The following is a 23,741-nucleotide window of genomic DNA, read 5'->3' as shown; positions in this document are numbered from 1 at the left end:
TTTCCAATTTTTTCTGTATTTTTAATAGAAGGTCAAAAGGATTTTTAATGGTGTATTTGCCAGCACAGCACACTGAGGCTCTGTTTAAGTACTAAGCAGGCTGATGTCTCTGTATATCAAAGCCCAAATCTTGTTCAACGTTGTTTGATACTGGACAGTGACAGCGTCATGCTTTGACTCTTTAGGCCCATTGGGTCCATCTAAACTAACAGAACAGGCTGCCATTCTGCCCTTCACTTACTTTGCACCTAGATTCTGCAAGCAAATTACACCCCAATCCCGCAAACTTGGGTGCGTGAGAAACTTTACCATCATTGGACAACTCAGCACAAAGTTAGGCACACGCTTATGTGTTTGCTGGATCTGAGCCTGAGAATGCAACATCTACGCTACTTCTTAGTGTCACAACCACCTCAAGAAATTACATTATAAGTGACACAAGATGATAGGTTAACAGCTAATGGTTTATTGCATAGGGTAAATGATATTTTCAACCAAGTCAACATTACATTTAAAACCATACGCTTGGCATACATGCAGCTGTAAAACAAACATAGTGAAAAGATCCATGACACATATTACCACATCTAAACACAAACACATTTTAAAAAGGACAGAAACAGATTTTTTAAAAGTCAGATCCAAAGAGCTCTAACCTACTGACATTTGATCTTTGTTTTATTCTTACAAATGGAAAAAGGCCACTCAAGCCAAATGAAATAGCAATTCATTTCATTTCCTGTGGATGTCTTCTAAGTTCACATGAATGCACTTCTAACGCTGGCATTCAGAAGGTAAAGTATGCCTATGCAAGGCCGACCTTGAAATATTAAGCAAGGACTCAGTCCTGCTCCTTTGAAATCAAGGTGAGTTTTGTCTCTGACTTCAACAGAAACAGAGTTATGCAACGAGTGTGATTCTAATTTCTCATGTCTGTTCACATAACTGTGGCTTATTATTTCCTGATTAAGAATCTAATCCTGCTCCCAGCTGCAGAGGCACAGAACTAGAAATATAACTGTAAAAAACCCAAATCATATTTCTACTGTATTGGTTGAGGGTCCTGGGCCATAAGAGAGCCCATGCAGAGTCTCCAACTCTGCAGATGGTGCTCTGCAGTGGCACTCTAAACAGGACTGCACTGTGGGACATTGTGAACAGATTTAGGATTTGTGGCAGAAAGGCCAGAGTGCCTGTGTATAGTGTGGATCGCCTGGCAAAAATTCCCATTAGAGGAGAGCTTCAGCCAATAGCCCCACCTCCGGCTTGTAAGCTACAATAGCGGCCGGAGTCTGGCTTGAGAATGCCCTAAGAGCCCACAGAAGGATGTACCTACCAATACAGCGGGATCCATCTGTAGATGTGACATAGCCACGTGGACAAATGCAGAAATAACTTCCCACAGTGTTAGAACATTCGCCACCTTCGCAGATTCCTGGAACGATGCTGCACTCATCGATATCTGTTCAAAGAAGGAAGCAGCAAGTGATTAACAAAATATTTGCATATAATGCTTTTCAAAGAAGAGATTAAAAAAAAATGAAGGGCATTACATTCAGTTAGAATGCAGCTCAGATTTAATAATGTACTGCAGTGGTTCAGAAACTGTGGTCAATGGAGCACTCATGGTTTGCGAGCACTTGCAGGTCTTCTGTTTAAAGCTGACTGATCACACAGTGCCGGCTTTCCTTGTATGTTCCAGTTCTGTCCCACCCTAAATCCTGAAGTAGGTTAAAGCAGTCTGGATGCTGCTCTAACTCACATAAGATGGCTGAGTCACTTTGGGACCATAAAACAGCTGAGCACAGCGGAGATGCAGCACTGTTCAGCCCTACCCCAAACATTCCCCCGGCTCTAGGGCTGAACGTAGGCAGGCAGAATAGGGGTCAAGTATGATGACTCTGAGCCTGCTAAGAGCTCCCCATGCTGTGAAAATTCTCAGCTAGCTAGATCCAGCTACGTTCCTGATGCTTTGCGAGCCTCAAGTAGTTCAAAGAAACTGTACTGTAGTCTTCAGAAGAATGGACTCAATCATTGTACATCCTTTCATAGAGTTAATCTTTGGTTACACAAATAGTGCCACTAAAAGCAGTGGTCACATCTCATCTGAATGGAGATACCGCCAAGTCAATGGAGCAAGTTTTGACCAGAGCAAAACCTGTGGAGTGACGTGACGCTGGGTATCAGAACTGAGAGCATGTGCTAGGGGCTAAACAGACAGTGGTGTTTTCAATGCTCGCCATATTAGTGCCCACACAGTGAGGAGGAGGAGACAGTCTGACTGTAATGTTGAGAGGTGAGCAGCAGAAGGGAGTAGAAATACCTGATCACATAGTAAGTAAAGACTACATCATAATGCATAAATACAAGGGGGCAATTTCAAGTATCAGGCATTTCCTAAGTTTTGAGTGCTTCACTTTACAACCTGAACATTTTTTTGATAGGCATGTTGGTGGTAGGGGGTTTGTTTTTTGTTGTTATTTTGTAATTCTAGTTCCACACAGATTTTTTTTCATGGTGACCTCTGTTTATTAGAGCTCTGAGTAACTCTCTTAAATACAACCTGAAGCCAAATTAAAGTTGCCATCTTTCAGGTTTTGTAATAAACTTGAAACCTGGCTCACGTTAAACCTGGGATGAATTCTGAGAAAGCTTGGGCCAAGTTTCCAACAAACTTGGGCTGACTTATGTTTTCCAGCTGAAAGCATATGAAACTCTGTGGCTTTCGCACCACCCAAAGCCTGGAAAACGTTGGTGTTTTTGGCTCAGTCTGCATTTAAGTTCTTGGTTGCAAAGTGACATTAAGAAAGTTTTACCTCATAAAACAAACCAAAAAAAAAGTCAAACTTTTGGGCCCACATCATTTCTCATAACATATGCAGAAGAAGCTATGAAGAAAGAACTCTCCAAGAACATCAATTTGCAGAGGTCCCCCATACAGTCCCTTCAGGACTTGGGATTTTCACTCCCACAAAAGAAAGTCATGGGACACAGCCCCAAACCTAGCAGAGCTCCAAGGATCATCCTATTGCCTCTACACTGGCTCTGACCCAGGAGTACCTCTAGTTCCTTAGTCATGGCTGCACCAGGAGGGGGTGGGGTGGGTTTAACATGGAAAAAAAATATCTTCCATGCATTAATGTGGATCTAGAGCAATGGTTCTCAACTAGGGGTATGTATACATACCTGGGTATGTATGTATACCCTGGGGTATACAGCGGTCTTGCAGGGGATACATCAATTCATCTATATATTTGCCTAGTTTTACAACAGGCTACATAAAAAGCTCTAGCGAAGTCATACAAACTAAAATTTCATACAGACAACTTATTTATACTGCTCTATGTACTATACACTGAAATGTAAGTAAAGTATTTATCTTCCAATCCATTTATTTTATAATTATATGGTAAAAATGAGAAACTAAGCAATTTTTCAGTAACAGTGTGCTGTGACACTTTTGTATTTTTATGTCAGATTTTGTAAGCAAGTAGTTTTTAAGTGAGATGAAATTTGGAGGTATCCAAGGCAAATCAGACTCCTGAAAGGGGTACAGTAATCTGGAAAGGTTGAGTGCCACTGATCTAGAGGGTACAATCTCATGCTGTACTTGAAAAGGAAAATGAATATTGAACTGTGAGGGAACCAATAAAAACATGGTGAAACGTTCACTGTAAAACTTTCAGGGGATTTTTAGGTACCTTTTTGTACATAGGACATCTTACAGCGATCATTGCTCCACCACCAAAGAATCCAGATAGTTTATATCTTAGAGGATCATATGACCTTTGTAGCATGTTTTACTAGTGAAAAATTATAATCTTTTCAGCTAGGCTATTTAAAATATTGCTTTAAAGCACTCAGAGATTAGCATGATAAATTTACTGAACACATTGACTTGCCTTCCTTACTTGTGGTGATTATTCCCCACATTCTAAATATCAGATTATTTTTTTTAAATTAACTACTCTACAACTGAGAAAAAAAATATTATAAGTATATCTGGTATTTCACAACTGAGAAACAAACACAGGCTTGTGCTTTACTGCTATTCTGTATGGAACTCTGCAGGGCAGACTGGGGAACAATCTTCCTGTTCCTCCCATAGCTCAGTGGCTGACCCCCTATCTCCATGCAGAAGAAGGGGGAAGAGGGCATAACTGGACCAAATATTTTTAATACTGCTTTTCCTTGTGCTTCCTCTGCTGATTCAGCAGAGGCTGTTAACTGTATTTTTGTTGCAGATCACATAATTTCTGAGGCTTTTATTATACCAATAATAAAACGAACAGCTTATAAACTCTTAGGGCAGAGATTGTATTGTCCTTTGTTTCTGAATAGGACCCGACACCACACTGAGGGACTACCAGAAACAGCTACATAAATCATTATGAATAAAAAATAATGAATTATGATCCATTTGGTATATAGTTTAAAATATTTGCCAAATGGAAAAAAGAATATCAGAATAGGAAGGAGCTTCAAGCTTTAAAAAAAATACCAAGAGCAAAGAAGATATTAGATATATTCTTGTCCCTTTTCACTTACTGTTTTCAGTCAGATTTTATATACCGCTACTTTGATACTGTCTTTTATTTTCACAAAGCATCTAACCTACAGTGGCAAGTTTTAACTGGCATCTTATAATACATATGGTATCCACACTTTGTAGAGATTTAGGCATTTTGTAAGAAAAAAAGCCATTTTTGCCAGATCAAAACATTCTATGCAATAATAGCTTCACTTGTGACATCATAGCTAACCACCACAGAGGTTTCGGAATCCCAAATGGTGGTATAAATCCAAACCAAGTAATTCCCCCAGGAAATCTACAAAATCTTGCATGAATTTACTACATTACGACCAAATATATGATGTGGCAAATGGGTTACCATCCTATTTAATCCAACGAAATGAAACCATGTGTGTGTAAATCATAGCAGAACTGAACCTGTTGCATGCCTTGGCTTGATATCTTCTATGCAGTGCATTTCTATCATAACTGATAACTGGTTAAAAACAAGAATGATAATCCCCTCTACCAAGCACAAATTAAGGCACAAAGACAGACAGAAAGGAAAACTGACAAGGACAAATCATCCACAAGGATCTTTTTCATGTTTTCTCAATAAAGTTCCTCTTGCGTTGGCAGTTTCAGCAGAGATGTCACAGATTGCATGGGCAGGGAAGCTCTCTACTCTCTCAACCCCTGAACCTCAGGTTCCAGCACAATGGCAGTGTAGTGTGAGGAAAATTACACTGTCCATCTTTGTTACTGTGCTGGTTCTGCAAATAGATACAAGACTTCACTGTCCAGGACTATCTGTCTGGCATCATGCACAGACACCTCCAAACCCGCAGCAATCTTCTGCAGGATGCTTTTATTTTTTGCTGACTTAGTGGGGGAAAGAGCTGTGACGCATAGAAATTGATTGAAATAACTTGAATTACATGTATAACATGTTCTAAAAACACCAGGCGCTTGTTGAAAGGTAGGCATTTGTAGGGATCGGTCCTGGCTGGCAAGCCACCAGATGATTGTTCCCTATAAACCTTTTATCTAATCACAAGATGGGAAAGTAAAGCACATCCCCGTAGGATGGAAAAGTACAACACGCGCTGCGCTTCTGCTTTTCCACATGGGAGGAAGGGAAGGGGAGAGTCCCAAGGCCACCAATAGAAGGATAGTAAATAGAGTTGTGAATCATGCTAATGCTGTAGGAATGCTGTAACTGAAGATTATAAAAGGGCTGCCACGTCTGACGACGGGGCGCCTTCCTGAGCAAACAAGCTGTCTGTGTCTGGTTCCTTCCCGCATCTGGTGACCCCGACGTGATTCCAGCCCTCCGTACCCACCGGCTGGCCGAGCCGTGGTGCACCGCAGTGCGTCTTCGCACTCCCTCGTGAGTATGGGGGGGGATTTATCTGTGCAACAGAAGGCTCATGCGAAAGAGCTGGTTCAATTACTCAAGGTAACCGGTCGCACGACAGCATCGCAGCGACAAGTGGAGGAATTGCTCCACGCAATAGAGGTTAAATGCCCTTGGTACCCTGAGAGAGGGTCTCTCGAGGTTTCTGACTGGCAGAACGTGGGCGAACGGCTCCTAAGGGAGCCACGAGCGCCCATCCAACACATCTTGCTGTGGCAACATTGTGCAGAGGCAATCGGGCGTTTGCGGAAGGAGGCGCCCCCGCTTGCCTCTCCCACCCCTACTCCACCTCCTTCCTATGGCACGGAGGCAGGAACCTTGTTCTGCGCCCGGGGCGACGGCCCCCAGCCTCACCCCCCCGACTCCTCGCTGCCGTCGCCACCCCTCCCGCCCTCACCGGCTCAGAGCGCGGTGCAAGCAGCCCTCCAGCAGGCGATGGCGGCAGGCGCTTCTCCCTTGTTGGAGGAGTGGGAGGGCGAACTCCCAGCCCTCTACCCGGTCACTTATAGCACAAACGCTCAGGGAGAGGCAACCGCCACCCATCACCCATTGCAGTATGCGATTATTAGTGAGCTAAATAAAGGGGTCCGCCAATCTGGCCTCCGATCTACTTATGTGGAGGGTCTTATCGAAGGGTTTAGCAATACTTACGTTATGTTGCCAACGGACTGGAAACATCTGTTCCGAATGATTTTATCCCCTGCCCAATATGTTGTATGGGACAGCGAGTTCCGGGCTGCGGCACTGGCCATCTCCTCTGCGGATAACATTCCCGACCAAATATATGGGTCGGGTGCATTCGCGGAGGTGATGGCACAACTGCAGCTCCCGGCAGCGTCCTTTAAACGCACCGCACTTTCCGTTATGCGGGCGTTTCGCCGGGTCCCCATTATGGGTAAGCCCTTATTATCCTTCACTAGCATTAGACAGGGGTCTTCCGAGCCTTTCCATCAATTTGTGGATCGGTTAAAAGAAGCCACTGCCCGGCAAATCGACAACCCAGAAGCCCAAGAGGAACTACTCCGCCGACTGGCGGCTGAACAAGCCAATGCTGATTGCCGCCGCATCCTTCAGACAGTCATTCATCGCGCGCAGTACTCTCTGGCAGACATGATTCAGGCTTGCGCCGAAGTGGGGACACAAACCCACACCATGGCGTTACTTGCCGGCGCCTTGCGCGCCGGCAGCAAGCCTCTAGGTAATTGCTTCAATTGTAATAAGCCGGGTCATTTCCGCCGCGAGTGCTGGGCGCTGGGAGGAGGGGCCAGCAGAGACCGAGGGTGACCACCGGGAGGAGAAGGTGGAGGGCGCCCAAATAAAAAATGTCCCAAGTGTAACAAAGGCTTCCACTGGGCTAATCAGTGCCGCTCTGCCCCCTCGGGAAACTCCCAGTCGGGCCCCCCTCGGGCCCCGGTCTAACCGAGGGAGGAGGCGGTTCCCCCCCCCCCCGCCACCTCTGGCAGTGCGGGCATCGATTTGGAAAACGCACAGGACATGAGCTCTCAGCTCCCCGGAGAAGTACTCCTGATGCCCACTCAGCTTCGGGGCCCCCTCCCTCCCGGAATGGTGGGGCTCGTGCTCCCCCGCTCCTCTGCCCATTATAAAGGCATTATGACTGTCCCAGGGGTAATCGACGCTGATTATAGTGGCACCATCTATGCCCAATATTGGGGGCAGCTTCCGCTGTCCCTTAAAAAAGGGGAATCCTGGTCCCAACTGTTGTTGCTCCCTTATTATTGTCCTGAAGTGTCCCAACAGGAACGAAAAGGAGGATTTGGTTCCACGCGTGCCGAGCCCCTGCATCTCCGGACTAACAGTGAAGTGGCGTTCGATACGGCGACTTATCATCCTCAAGTCGCTGCCGTGATTCAGCAAATACACGTCCGTAAGCCCACCTGCCTTTATCAGATTCACGGTAAGGTCTTGGCAGGGCTCTTAGACACCGGGGCTGACGTCTCCGTGATCGCAGGCAAGGAGTGGGACCCCTCCTGGCCCTCCGAGGTGGCCCCCTCGGTATGGGGTGTCGGGGGCAGCCAAGCCTCTAGACGGAGTAGCAACTGGCTACCAGTGGTAGACCCTACGACGCAGCAAACAGTGGCCCAAATTAAACCATGCATTCTTTCCATAGAATTTAATTTGTGGGGCCGGGATCTCCTTTCTCAACTAGGGGCTACGCTTGTTTTACCCTGAACTCATGCACCCATATCTGAGTCTGATATTTATGCGGCCTTTGTTACCCCTCTCCTTAACGAAGGGGTCCACTGTTCTGACTCCAACCCGGGAGCACAATATGCCTATAGACTAATATGCCACCCCAATCATCGTATCCGGTTGTTTGTCTGGCGCTCCCTTTCACATACCTCCTGCTTTGCGGTCTTACGCCCATTTCTCTGCATTCGACAAATAGGAGGCCGTTTTGAAGTATATTTTGTAACCACCAATTCTAGCCACCCGCCTGCGGCGTTTTATGAGGCTGAATATAGCGAGGACCGTAACTGGTGCCTAGCCTTAACTGCCCTAAATCCCAACTGGGAGCAGCTGGACCACCTATATCGTGAATTTTTTCAATTTTTTAGTTAAATTAATCTAGTTTGTTTTTCCATGGCAACCACTCCCACTGCATTAGCCCTCACCTGGAAAACGCACTCCCCTGTTTGGGTGGAGCAGTGGCCCCTACCCGCCGAAAAGCTGACCGCACTCTCCGCCTTAGTTCAGGAACAGTGCGAAGCCCGACACCTTGAACCCACCACCAGTCCCTATAATACTCCTGTTTTTGTGATAAAAAAGAAATCAGGAAAATGGTGGCTATTACACGATTTGCGAGCCATTAATAAAATCCTAGAACCCATGGGCCCCCTACAATGTGGTGCCCCAAATCCCAATCTTATCCCATAAGGCTTCCAACTGGCCGTGATTGACTTAAAGGATTGTTTTTTTTCCATCCCTCTTCAGGAGCAAGACAAAAGGTACTTTGCCTTTACTGTCCCCACTCTTAATAATTCTCGCCCAACTCATCGCTATCAATGGACCGTTCTTCCCCAGGGCATGCTTAACAGCCCCACCCTGTGCCAACACTATGTGGATACTGCTCTGTCTTCTTTTCGACAATTTTTCCCCTCTCTCCTTGTTTACCATTATATGGATGACATTCTGGTTGCTGCCCCAGTCCTCCCACAAGATTGGCTTAACCAGCTAACCTCCTCCCTTCGGACTTATGGATTGCAAATTGCCCCGGAAAAGGTCCAACTCCATGAGCCGTTCCAATATTTGGGCCATAAGCTTCAGGCTGCCTATTCCACTCCGATCCTTCCCTCGCTACAAATACCTAACCCGGTCACCTATGTGGTCCTACAACAACTTTTGGGGGCTATCAATTGGTTACGCCCCTATTATCAAATCACTACCAGTACCCTGCGCCCCCTCTTTTTGGCCCTTACCCACGGCACTCATCCCTCTGATCTCATCGCCCTCTTCACCGAGCAATTGGCCGTTTTAGCCACGCTTAACCAGCTCCTGGCCCGCCACTGGGTGGACCGTGCCTGTGACAATGTACCACCGAAATTAATTTGTCTCTGTGACACCCTACAACCCTGCACCATTGTGGCTTAAGATCCCGGTGTTTCCCCACTGCGAATTCTTGAATGGCTCTACCTCCCACATTCCCCTCCCAACACCTTGTCTCCTCTGGAGCTCATGATCGCCCAGTTAATTACCAAGGGCCGGCACCGCTGTCGTGCCCTTTTCGCATTGGATCCCGTGGAAATTGTTCTCCCGCTCCCGCTACGCGATACCGAGTCAGCTCTTGCTTTCTCTGATGCCCTCCAACTGGCCCTGGCCGGTTTTGTGGGCTCCCTTTCCTATCACACTAATAAAGACCCTCGCCTGCATGCCATTCGTCACATTCCCATTGTGTTTCGTAATCTTTGCCAGCATACCCCGATTGTTGGTGCTCTTACGGTCTTTACCGATGGCTGTCCGACCCACGGTGTAGTCTCTTGGCATAGTGGTACGCAGTGGCATTCGCGTTTTACCACTCCCCAAACGAGCCCTCAACGGGCAGAACTTGCTGCCCTTTGTTTAGCCTTTTCTCACTTCTCCACTGTCCCCCTTAACATTATTACAGACAGCCTTTATGTTGCTAATGTTGGTACCGCTATAGCTGGTAGCTACGTGACCCCACTCATGGAACAACCACTCCTTGCCCTCTTTCTTACTCTCCAACAGCTTTTGCGCTCCCGGTCTCACCCGTTTTTTATTGCACATATTCGTAGCCGCCTTCCCCTCCCCGGGATCTTGTCTGAGGGCAACGCTTATGCTGATGCACAAGTGCGTATTTCCTGGGTTCATTCCCCTACCTCCAGCCACGCCTTTCATCATCAAAATGCTAAAGCCCTCGCTCGGGAGTTCTCCATTCCCTTGGATGAAGCTAAGGCTGTTGTCCAACAGTGCCCGCAATGTTCCTCCCTCCGCTCCTACCCCCCCACCGGCATTAACCCCCGCGGTCTCGGCACTAATCAGCTTTGGCAAATGGATGTCACACGTTTTCCCCCCTTTTCCCCGTGGAATTTTCTTCATGTTACTATTGACACCTATTCCGGTTACCTTTGGGTCACGCCCCACAAAGGTGAACGTGTTCGGCACGTTATCAACCATTTTGTCCGTTGCTTTTCTGTTATGGGCATCCCGGCCAAGCTAAAAACGGATAATGGGCCAGCTTATTGCTCTCAGCAATTCGCTGCCTTCTGCTCCCACTGGGGCGTCGTGCACACCTTTGGCATCCCCTACAATTCGCAGGGCCAAGCCATCGTTGAGCGCGCCAACCGCACCCTGAAAACAGCTCTCCTCCAACAAAAAACAAAAGGGGGAATCCCGCCCACACTGCCGGACAAGGAGGAGTGGTTAGCACATGTGCTCTATACAATCAATCATTTAAATCTTGTTTTTGATGGTACCCATTATATATCCCGTTTACAGAAACACTTTCGGTGCAAGGAAGAACTCCCCGCCCCTAAAGTAACGTATCGACAACTCCCTGGAACAACGTGGAGTGCCCCAGTCCCCTTGATTACCTGGGGGCGAGGTTACGCAGCCGTCAACACACCTGAGGGACCTGTGTGGGTCCCAGCCCGTTACATCCATCCGTGGAAAGAGGACCCCACAGGCGGCCCGCAGCATGGCATAGCACCAGGGTCTTAACAATCCCATTCCTGATTTCAATCAGTTATTAACAACAACAGTTACGCTGTCTCAAGGACGGCGCCGTGGTACTCCCAATGCACCAGTGACGTGGGGACAAATAAAGTCCCTCTCACAGCAAGCTGAGCGTCTGCTAGAACAGCAAGAAAAGGAGAAAACCCCAGAGAATTTGTTAACTGCTTTTATTGCTTGCCTGAATGCTAATTCTTGTGTGATGTTATGTATAATGATATTTGTCTCCTATTGCACCACTATGGGTGCGAAAAGGTTAATAACGTGTTGTTTTAACATCTCTGATCATTCTCACGCTGTAAATAATCAGCTTGCGCAGATAAAAAACCTAACTGCTCAAATTCAAATTCACAACGATCCCTTCTCTTCCTGGTGGGATTGGCTGTCTAACTGGCTGCCAGGATGGGGCTGGTTACACCAATTAATAACCTATGGGGGACTCTGCCTTTTACTTCTCATATTTACCTGTTGCAGTATTCAATGCGTCCCCTCCCTGGTTTCCTTGTGTACCCAGGGTTGTCCGTGGGCCAAACAAAAATATGTTCCTTATCCTTAAAAACTAAAGGGGGAGATGTAGGGATCGGTCCTGGCTGGCAAGCCACCAGATGATTGTTCCCTATAAACCCTTTATCTAATCACAAGATGGGAAAGTAAAGCACATCCCCGTAGGATGGAAAAGTACAACACGCGCTGCGCTTCTGCTTTTCCACATGGGAGGAAGGGAAGGGGAGAGTCCCAAGGCCACCAATAGAAGGATAATAAATAGAGTTGTGAATCATGCTAATGCTGTAGGAATGCTGTAACTGAAGATAATAAAAGGGCTGCCACGTCTGACGACGGGGCGCCTTCCTGAGCAAACAAGCTATCTGTGTCTGGTTCCTTCCCTCAGGCATTTCTCATTAATTTTCACTTTATCTTGCATAGGTGAGTTGCTGCTAGTTTAATGGGCAGCACCATTTACTTAGAAAATCTCTGTGTGTGCAATAAACATAGGCTTAAAAAGGCTATACAATTTTGTACCCTTTATTGTAATTCTAACTACAGCTTAGCACCCACTTTCACTCCAGGTAATGAGGAGACATACAAAAAGAAAGCCCACATAGGGTGCTCTGCTCTGCAAGTCTGCAGGGACTGCATGAAGGCTGGGCAAACCAGGGCAAGGAGCTAGAAGGCTGGGGGCAGACTGCACATCATTCTCCTCACCTGGCCCCATATAAATTCCCTAGAAAAGGTTATCAGTTGAGGGTTGTATTATCTTTTCTACAATGTACCCTCCACTGAATGCTGTGGAGCTGAGGAGAGCTTCCATGTGGCCTCCTGCAATTCCCTGAGGATCTATCATGTTTTGGAAAATGGATCCTGCAACCTCTTTCATAAGGGAGGGCAAACCCTACCCTCCTGATCAAACAATATACCAGAAGCTCTAAGAGAAAATTCCCAGGTTGATTTCTTGCACCAGAGACCCATCACACATTTCACCAGCACCAGGTTAAGGATATTTTCTTGCCACTAGTTTCTAAGCTAAACTCCGTTTTCACCCCATTCTTGTGCACCGTCATACCCATAACAAGATTTCAGTTAGTACTGACTGGAAATTTTGAGATTTTACCTCAGAAGGACCAGTAGACTGGTTGTCTGGAAGAGCCACACAGTTCACAATAAAACAAGCATAAATTAAGGCTTATGAGGAAATGCAACTTAAGTTGTAAAAGAGGATCTTGCCATAAGTATGAAACAAACGAAAGGTCTGAGTGTCTGGTCTTCTGGTGTTGCACCTAAGAAGATAAAACTGAGCAAACTCCACTAAGACCTGGCTCTAAATATATGAAGCAAACATCCCAGCTGCAGGTATTAATAGGATATCTGTCTGCCAAAGAAAAGAGCCTGGCCACTTGTCGGCCAGAACTCATGGTTTTTTACTGTAAAACTTACAGTAGGCAGGATATGATGAATATCTTGGCAAATATACCAGAAAAGGGTCTCAGAAATATCTGAACGCTGAAAAAGGCTGCTGTGAAAGTGTTTTAGCTATATTCTAGCCTGTCTAATGTAGTGTCAAGTTTGAATTTAACACACATGGTGTAATAAACTGGTATGTTATACAAGGAAGGAAAAACAGAAACAGAATTTTATTCTTTAAAAGGCCGTTTACATTTTGGTATCAAGTTTCATCAAGAGAGTTAGACTGTGACATATAGGCCTTGCCCTGCAGGGTGAGAACCACACCACACAAGAGCCGGGGAAAGAGCACCATTGGCATTCTGCCTCCTACAGCATCCTAGTGTACTGCGAGGAGGACAAACTGCTACACTCCTTCAAGGGTGAGGTGTATTCCCACCTGCAAGGGAGTAATTAGGGCACAGTCCCTACATTTCCTTAAGTGCAAGTATGGTAATTTTACCCACCACTTATGTAGACCACCAGGGAAGCACGGTGGTCCACATAAGCAGTGGGCCCCTTCCCCCTCACTGAACACCATGGAAGTAGTAGGCAGAATCTAGCTCTGAAAGAGTACATTCTCCTCAGGACCCACATGTGTAACTTCCATGAGCACCAGCAGATGAGTCAAACATATCTCTTTCTTAAAATGATGGTCATGTATACACTGGTAGTCTTCAGAATAAACATAATTTTAGCCCTAAGATGACACCTAATATGCTGCAGATCAATAAGCTTATGCCAAAGAAGTAGGAAGGGTTTTTGTCTGGTTACGGTACCAGACTGGCACTCAGGAAATCTTAGCTCTGTCACAGACTCTCCATATCCCCTTGGGCAAATCACTTATTGTCTCTCTGCCTGTTTCTCTTCCTGTAAAACAAGGATGATGATGATGATGATAATTCTTCCCTACTTTACATGGATGTTGTGAGGATAAATTTGTAAATGTTTATGAGTTACTCAGATACTATGAAAAGACTATAAATAAATAAATTAGAACCCTGTGCTATGTAAATGTTATGGGCAAAATCCCCCCAAACAGGTGTCCAAGCTATGTGCAGAATGTAGGTATATGTAGGCATGGACAGATAGTTGCATATACAATATATATCTGTTGTGTATGCCTCATAATCCTTATTCAGGGAAAACTCCCATTTATTTCAGTAAGCTCTACCTCAGTAAGAACTGCTAGCTCTGGCCTCCCAAAATACTCTATAAACAGAATGTAGATCTTTTAGAAAAGAAACACAGAAGAGTAATGCAAAGTAATAGTCTAGCAGAGAAATAAATGGATTTAGTGCTCAACACAGCTGAGGGAAATATACATTTAGATAGAAAAAGCATGACATGAACACTCTTATTTAGTCCAATTATTGCTGCCATAAGATAAAATTAAAAAAAAATACAAAAGTACATGTGGCTGCTTAAGGTCAAAGGATATAGCAGAGAATTTGAAATCTCACCCTCCTAGGTGTAAAGCTTACTGTTTAAAAAAAAAGGCTGAATAGTCAATGTTACATTCCTACCACTCACATTGAAAACTGGAGTTTTGCCTGGGTAAGGATTGTAGGTTTTGCCCTTTTTAAGTCAGTAAATAATGTTTCATCTGGCCTTCCATACTGAGGGAGGGGAAGGGAGTGGGTAGAATACTCAGTAGTGAGATCAGTTTTGTATAACATTTTAAATAAAAAGTAACATTAAAATGATGGACCCTCTATTAACTGAATCCTCCTTCTATACACACATTCTCTTCTCAGACATTTCCTCACAGAGAGACCGTTCCAGATATCCTCCTTCGCTGTGGCCCTAACCTGCAAACACTTACATGACCAGTTCCAGTTAAGTTCAGGTGTAATCATCTGTAGGACTGGGCACTCTATTTTTACTCAGACTCCCACTGAAGCCAAAGGAATTTTAACCAAGAAATGCCTGAGTAAAAATTGAGGCCTGGATTGTCACCCCCAAAATCTGTGCGTGACTGGTCCCTCCCATGCATCAATTTCATCCCTCCTACCCCTCAGACTATGGCTATGTCTATACTCCACCACCAATGATGGCATGTAAGACATATGTAGCTACAGGCCGCAGTGAAAAGCAGACTGCATCCACACAGCAGTGTGTAGCTACGCATGTCAGTGAAAGGCTGTGGCAGTGGGGAGCTGCCTGTGCCCTTCCCCACAACAGGAATCGTCCTGTGTTAGGAAAAGACTCTAGCAGCGGGACACTCCATGGTTTAAAAAAAGCAGCGCAGATGAGGGGCAGGGTTAAGGAAGGCAGTGCTTGAATGAGTAGGTACATATCCACAGGGTTCAGGGTGTACTCTACTCGACCAAGGAGAGCCTCACCATCTACACTGCTATTTATACCCATGTCAGGGTGGCATATAGTGTATATACTCTTCACGCTGCTGAAAGGAATGTGCAGTATAAATATACGTTATCTCTTTCCCCTAATACACCAGGATGCTGCGTGAAATTTCTCGCCCCCGCCCCCATCTCCCCACAGAGCTTATTTAGGAATATAATATAAAGCTGGTGTTATAGCTTCTTTTCTGCATCAACCTCTCCTCCCCATCAGGGATGCTGCAGACAGAGACTCCCTGGTACCATGCCCAGTCACAGTCAGTGCCTACTTGGGGAAGAGCAGATGCATTGATACACATAGTCTTTTCTGTAGGGGAAAACCATAACCCACTCCCTTTTTCCTCCTGGTGGATGATGATGGGGAGGGTGGAGCAGCACAAGGGGAGATCTCCTTCCAAGACGCCCTTCAATGGTGATGACCTGGTCCAGAATAAAGACCTCAGGCCTTGGCCCAGTATTAATCAGCACTTGTCCAGATCTTTTAGTGCCTTAAAGGGAAATGAAAAACCAAAAAGGTGTACTCCAGTCCCAAAACACAGGCTAAATTGATGCTGTGATTCTGGTAATGAAAATCATTCCAAAGACTGGCCTGACTACATATAGGAGATTTTATTAAAGTATTTCCTTACCACCTCGTGATCATTTTACTCATTGGAAAACATAAGCCAGTGAGCTATAAATTGCAACGCTATAAGAAAATGTTTGCACCTACATCAGTTCTTGTGGGTGGGAGGTAGAGACAGGATTATGTGATACCTTTTACTAAATCAAAAGAACAAGTGACTTCTCTGAGCTTATTGATTCTGTATCAAAACATATATGCTGGACCAGTAAGCTATTCCCTTCAACCGATGTCTTTATAAAAATATAAACTCTCTTTATAATATTCACATTACAGTAAATTAACGTGTATAACTTTTTGTTATATGCACTCTATTTTTCAGGGTGTCAGGTGCCAGGAAATAAAGTTACTTTTATGCTCATGCACACCATCTGCATGAGATCAGATTCTTTTGAAAAGCAGTGTCTGGTGGGACTGCACCTACATCCTGCACACCCTTTCACTTCCTGTGGCCAAAAAAGGCCACAACCCCCCACTCAGTTTCTTCACCAACAAGAATGCCTGGAGTAGGACACTGATCAGCAGGAATGAAGGGCAGGACATGGAATCTGTGTGGACAACAGACAGCTTGAAGTAGTATATTTACAGGAAGGTAAGTATCGTTACTTTTTCTTCAAGCAAGTGTTCACATAGATTCCACTCTTGTCGATAAGCAGGCAGTTATACCGGTGTCAGGAGATCAGTGACAGGAGGCCCACTGAAAGAGGACCTATCATAAACAGATACTAAGGGTTAATGTCTCTTTCACCTATAAAGGGTTAACAAACAGTGACCTGCAAACACCTGACCAGAGGACCAATCAGGAGACAAGATACTTTCAAATCTTGTGGAGGGAAGCCTTTGTTTCTGGGTTTTGGGGTTGGCTTTGTTCTCTCTGGGTCCTGGATGGGGCTAGAGTTGCAACCAGGTTTCTGCCAATCTCCCTGCTACAGTCTTTTATCTATTCAGAATTGTAAGTAAGAAAAGGCGGTCATAGTCTTTTAATTTGTTTTTTTTTTCATTTACATATGTGTACTTGCTGGAAGTAGCTTAAATTGTGTTTCTGCTGGAGAAAGTTTCTTTCTATTGTTCATAAGCTAAAAGACCCTGTAACTTTTTACCATCTGAAGTGCAGAGATAAACCTTTTACTTTTTTCTTTCTTTTTTATTAAAAGTTTTGCTTTTTAAGACCTGTTTAATTTTTTTCTCCTAGTTAAGGTTCAAGGGAATTGGTGGGGAGAAGGGAAGGATAAATTTTCTCTTTGTGTTAGATTCACACAGCTTGAATCTGTATGGCCTCTGGGTGAGGGGGAAGGTAACACTCCTCTCGGTGTGGTGATTCAAGAAGTTGAATCAGGCGATCTCCTAGTGTTCCCAGGGTGGGAAGGAGCTGGGAGGAAGAAGGGAGGGGGAAGGGAATGGTTTATTTCCCTTTGTTGTGAGACTTAAGGAATTTGGGTCTTGGGACCCCCAGGGAAGGTTTTGGGGGAGACCAGAGTCTATCAGGCGCTCTACTCTAAGTCCTGATTGGTGGCAGCCTATCAAATCTAAGCTGGTATTTAAGCTTAGGGGAATTCAAGCTAGTACCCATATCCTGGACGCTAAGGTCCAGATATGGGAATTAATTATGACAGGACCACGCCCCCTACTTAATTTCACAGCATGGAAGCTTGCACCAGGGAAAAATGTGAGGACTGAACTCTACATTTTTGCTCTGCATCATTCTGATATGGGGGCCTTCACTAGACAGGCTGCAGAATTTGCCTGGGCCTGGGCGGAGTTACTGCTGACCTGTCCAGCTGAATTTTTCTTAGCTAAAGTATAGCAAGTCTAAATACAGTCCAGGACCTACTTAGATAGCCTCCATGAGGCTACCAGTTGACCCTTAACCCTTTCAGCAAACATCACAAAAGAGTCTTGGTGCACATCTGAATGGTCTGGTTGTGCCCAAACAAAAGGTTAATTACTCACAACATCCAGTGTGCAGAGTTTATTTCTGGTTCTGGAGGGATGTGTTTTTGGGAAGAAAACCAGGAGGTGAATAGGTTGGTTGATGTCAAAGTCTGAGATCACCTTACGCAGAAATGTTGGGTGAGGTGGGACCATGACTCTGTGGGCCTGCCACGAGAGCCTGAATCTCTCCTATCCATTTAGCAGATGTGAGGACCACCAGGAAGGCAGTTTCATTGAAAGATGGCAGAGACAGCATGTAACCAAAGTTCAAATGGGGAACTCAACAATACCAGCAGACTAGATTGAGGTCTCATGAAGGAGGGGCTCTCAAACTAGTAGAAACAAATGGGGGAGCCCTTTGAAAAATCTCAGCAGCCTGGAGTGTGAGAAAACAATGCATCATGGAAGAGGGGGATTATTAGAGGATATAATTAGAGATCCACCCAAACTGAACTAAGGGAACGTCTGGTCTATTTCAAGTAAAGTAAATATTATGGCAGGTATTGGGGCTGTTACTGGTGAACTATTCCACAGGTACTGGGACTGTTACTGGTGAAAGCTGATACTGCATTGCCCAGATAGAGAATCTGGCTCTATATGATAGCCTGGTCAAAGGTTTCCTGCTGCGAAAGAGAATGTCTTGCACTGCAGCAGAGTAGCTTTTTTCTGTATCACTCATCCAGCCACCTTCCCCACAGAAGCAGGGGGCAGGAAGTCAAGTACTCAAACCACTAGGCTGATGGGCTGTCCAGCACCGCTGGTAAACTGCTCTTAATTGCAGTGAAAGATTAAAGAATCAAAGAAAACCTAACAATTTAACTAGTGAAACTTCAAACTTGAAAACCAGTAACTTCATAAGCAAAGAATATTGATATTGTGGGTTCTGTCTTGCACCCACAGGAGGCAAGAAGGAATTGAGCATGAGCTGCAGCTGCCCCATCTTTTTTACCTTTACTTTAGGAAGGGAGAGGGCAAGAACAGTGAAGGAGTGGCTACAACTGGCACTACTATTCAAAATAATCTAATCTTGTATGCATGGGGCGCTTGCACTCCAAGCGTAGTATGTGTGGACAATCACTCAAAGATGAGTAAGTGCTACAATTTTAAGCTCTCTCTACATTAGGAAAATTTCAAAAAAATTGCACCAACATAACAATATTGATGTAGGACACCAGCACAAATTTCTCTAATGGGGAAGGCTCTTCCTTCTCTCCACCATAGTACTGTAGGATACTAGTCAGGTAGTAAATAAAACCTTTTTGATTAGTCACGTTGAAATAACAAGAGTTTCAAACCACATATACTGTTATCTGATTTCAATTCTTCCATGTATACTGACTTAAACTTCCTACATTCCCTTATTTAAACACCAAATACAGTAAAGGGAACATTCTTTACTGGTTGTACCTAGTTCATTCATTCATCCTTATGAACATTACTTGGGAGAATTGTTGAATAACCTTTTTAAAAAAATTATTAAAAAGAGCTTTGGATGATTTAAAAGAGCAAAATGCAAACCATGTTTTAATTGCCCTCTTAAGAAGCAGGGATATCCTTGAACAAGTTCTCTTCTTGGCATTATGATACTTTATTTGATGCCAGGCACAAACATTACATGTTCAGATTTCTGACCTACAATCAGCCAATATAAATTCATGTAAGTATTTGTATACACTGGCACCAAGACACTAATAAAATGCAGCCCCATGCCATGCTGAACAGGTCATTTTAAAGAAGCATATCCTTTTGAAACATCGGGGGGGGGGGGTAGGAAACAAACAAGTCATCAAACTTGAATGCAAACACACAACAAAAATATTTAAACATTAAAATGATACATAATCTGCTTTCCTTTTACTGTTTAACGTAATGAGAATTTTTTGGTTTTGTTTTACTCTGTTCTGCAAAACCAAGGAAAAAGAGCAAACTATTTTTCAGTGAATACTGATCACCCAATTTGCAAGTGGTTATTTTCTGTGAGCTTATTACCTTGCTTTAATATCTTGACTTCTACAAATAAGTTTACAATATGGTTTCATTGACTATTTGGATTGTGAATCTAAAACAAACCCAAAATGTTTTCCATTATATAACCACTTTATACTCCGCCCTCATGCAAAACTCAGATAGATTTCAGAGTTTCACATTTGTTACAGTGAGCACAGTACACAAAAATAACACCATTTCACACAGTTTCTTTAAAATGTGACCAAGAATTAGCACATCATTTTGAAACTAGTTTACGGTTTGTCAAGAAAGACTTCTTCACATCTCTTCTGCCTCAATTGCCAGTGACAAGGTGCCATAAAATGGGATTCAATCTAATCCTAAATGTATTAGTATAAAGAGCAATTAGATGGTAATATTCTGACTGATAGTAAAGGGGATGCATACAAATTATCAATTCATTGTCTAATTTAAACTAAAAAACATAGATGCCACTAAGATCTGGCTTTAGTTACATCTAATCTATTAACTTTTTTTGGTGATTCTTGCAGAGTGGAGAAGGCCCAATTCTCAAGCCTTTGCCCTCAGAAAATAAAACTAGTCCTCACCTTACTAGTGGGGAGGGAATTAAACAGAGGCATTCTTTTGATGTCCTGAATGTCAGGGCCACAGGGAAGAAGAGAGGGATCTCTGTTTCTTCAGTCCAATGAGCCCTATGTGAGGTCCTGGATGACAGCTCCACTTTTGAAAAGCCATGTTGGAACATCGCCTGGCCCATTCAGACAGACAGCCAGGAAGATACTGGGGTGGCACCACACCTTCTGCTCATTCTGTTTATCAATCACCTCCAATGACTTAACTGTTACTACGGTGGTGTGTGGAGTCTGTGACATTACTCCTGGAGATGAGGTGGCTATGAGTGTCAGCAGACACACTCCATGGCTACTTCAAAGTGAGGTGCTACCCCTCAGGATCCGCAGAAGCATAAACTACAGAGCCTGGACACAATACAAAGCTGCTGAAGGCTCTGTGCAGCAGACATTGCTAGGACCAGGATTTGATTCATTGATCTGAAACTGTATCATAATAGTCACCAACAAACGTTATCTTTGTTCAGATGCTAGCTTTTTCATTTTGAAAAAACCTTCTTTGGGCCTCTCCCTGCAGCCTTTTCTTGAGAAAGACTCCCACTGGCTCCCAGGAGAGTATTGCCAGACTGAAGATAGCAGTCAGGCCTTCTATTCCCTTCCACTCTATAATGCATTGCTTGTCCACCCTAAAACTCCCACTGATTTTACTGGGTATTGCAGGTGTGCAAGGAATGCAGGATCTTGCCCTTGATGTATAATGTATACAGGCATAAATTGTAGAACCCAACATTGAATAAAAGCCTCTACTCAGCAATTTAAAAAAAATGGAACCAAGATGGCTGGAAACATTAACAAAACATACTATTTCTAACTGGCACAATATCCAAACAAAATGTATATTTGTTTAGCATGTAATTGTCTTCACTCCATTTTTCAATTGTCAAGCTGAAGAACAATCTGTTCAAGTTTTCTCAAATTTTCTATTCAACATTTCAGCTTATTATTTATTCTAACATTAATATATTTGTTGGTGATATGATTGCAAGTAAATACTTTTGGACTTTGGGCAGATTACTTATTGTCTGAGACTTGTTAAAGTTGGCTTGAATGGCATTGAGAAAATATACTGTGTTGCCAACATTTTTACAAGCATCAATAATTCTGTTTCTATTCACATATCTTATAATAATTTTAATAGGTGGGGCTGTCAGCACTACCCAATACTAAGGTTGCTCAACACTTCCCATTATAAACTCCTGTTTTCAGTTGCTTATAATTTTCCCAAACTTTAACCATTCAGGCTAATTTATTTTTTATGCTCAGTGTCTATCTCAGACTGAATTTTTTTGGAAAATTTAAGCCAAAACAGTTCAACTGTTTCTGAGAACAAGATTAGGAGAAAGTATGCTGTTTTGCCCATGTTACAAAATTCTGGCAACCTTTTCTCTGGAAATATCTGGTGCATCCCCTGGAGAGACCTCAAGTTTGGCAGGTGGCGAGCCTTTGTGTTAGGGATGTGCTGTTTGCAAACCGGCCAAATTTGGACAGATTTTCACAATATTATAAGCTTTTGAAAATCACAGTTCACACATGCTCAGTAGAGACTTGCTAGAGCTCAGAATCTTCTGAGCTTTTTAATTCTGTCATAATGAGCATATCTGCGTCTCTCAGAGCTCTCGGTGCTGACTGAACTGTGCGTGCACCATCCTCACAGAGTGACTAAGCATTCTCCAGCTGAGGGCTACAAAAGAACTTTTCTGGGAATGACTTCTCGCAACTGTGGTGGGCTGGAGTGGGACCAGGCAGTAGACAGAGCAGGGAGCTTGCTTCTGCTGTGCTCTCAATGATCCCTCTCTGCTGACACCCAATGTGAAGGAGGAAGCCGTCTAATTCAAGAACAGAGGGAATAAGAGCTGGTGCAGAGGGGGAAGACAATGAGTCTGGTGAAACTGGGACTGGAAATGGTGGGAGAGAAAAAAATGGTTATTAACCTGTCCATAACTGTTGTTCTTCGAGATGCGTTGCTCACATCCATTCCACGTTACGTGTGTGCGCGCCACATGCACCATTACCAGAGATATTTCCCTCAGCGGTATTCATCCTTCTTGGCAACCAACCCCAACAGTGGGGTAAGGAGGGTGGGATGTGGGATGGTCACAAGCAACACATCTCGAAGAACAACAGTTATGGAAAGGTTAGTTGATCCTGGGGAAACCAGAATGGCCATTGCATAGGCCACTGTCCTCCTGGCGAGCCACCAGCAGTGGGGACCCGCATTGATGTCCAACAGCATGTAGGATGGGTACTGATGGCTACTGAGGGCCAGACTCAGATGAAGAATCCTCTCTAGGCAACCACAGAGAAGCAGTACCTCACTTTACTAAAGATCTGATGACCAGTGGTGGACCAGGAAAGACTTTGAAGAGGAGAGAAGACACTGATTCTCTCTAGAGGGGTAGCAGAGGGCCGGGAAGAAACTCTGAGCACCATGTTCCCTCCTGCTCAAGATCAACAGAGCTGATCTAATGGGGTCGGCGGGACTGGAAGTGACGATAAGTCTCTGGCTGCAGTGAAGGCCTGTGAGGATGAAGCCATCGCAGTCCTGCTGGCGCTGCAATGACCTCCTGGCATCGGCAGGGGTTCCTCACTACACTCAACAATCTCATTGGAGTCAACTAGGCTGCCATGGACCAGTCTGGAAGAGTGACCCGACGCAGGTCACACTCCACTGCCTTCCCCCTGCTTGCCTTTCTTTGGCACTGGTGAGCACTCTCTGTCAGTATGCTGCTTTTTATGCGTCTTCCTCGGCACTGGAAATGGAGAATGGTGCCAGGATGCGCACAGTGCCAGAGGAGTGCTTTGCACTGAAGCCAAAGTCTTCAGTGCCAAATCTGAGCAGCTTGGTTATGAAGCCAGTCTAAGAGCAGCTTCCATTGGGATAGCCTTAAGTCTAATCACTCTGTCCTTCTTTGTGCAAGGTTTAAAGTCCCAACAAATTTGCCAGCAGTTTTTCACATGAGATTCTCCCAGACACTTCAGACAACTGGAGTGTGAGTTGCTCATGGGCATAGGTTTGCCACAGGAGGCACAAGGTTCAAAGCCCAGGGACCAGGGCATGCCCATTCCCAGGGCACAGAAAGCACCTTAATGATAAGGGTAGAGGGTACTAATTATTTACACAAACACTATTTACAATATATACACTACAGAC

General features: G+C 44.5%; 1 protein-coding gene across 1 annotated transcript in view; it reads right to left on the bottom strand.

The window, feature by feature from the left end:
* Positions 1–23,741, bottom strand: part of FBN2 (fibrillin 2) — a 275,441-nt gene that overhangs the window by 168,386 nt on the left and 83,314 nt on the right. The window contains 1 exon segment of the mRNA XM_030567977.1: positions 1,337–1,462. Within this exon segment, the coding sequence (XP_030423837.1) occupies positions 1,337–1,462 (126 nt within the window).

Source organism: Gopherus evgoodei, chromosome 6 (genome assembly GCF_007399415.2).
Source record: "Gopherus evgoodei ecotype Sinaloan lineage chromosome 6, rGopEvg1_v1.p, whole genome shotgun sequence".
Classification (NCBI taxonomy): domain Eukaryota; kingdom Metazoa; phylum Chordata; order Testudines; family Testudinidae; genus Gopherus; species Gopherus evgoodei.
This window is presented reverse-complemented; position numbering and strand designations above follow the sequence as displayed.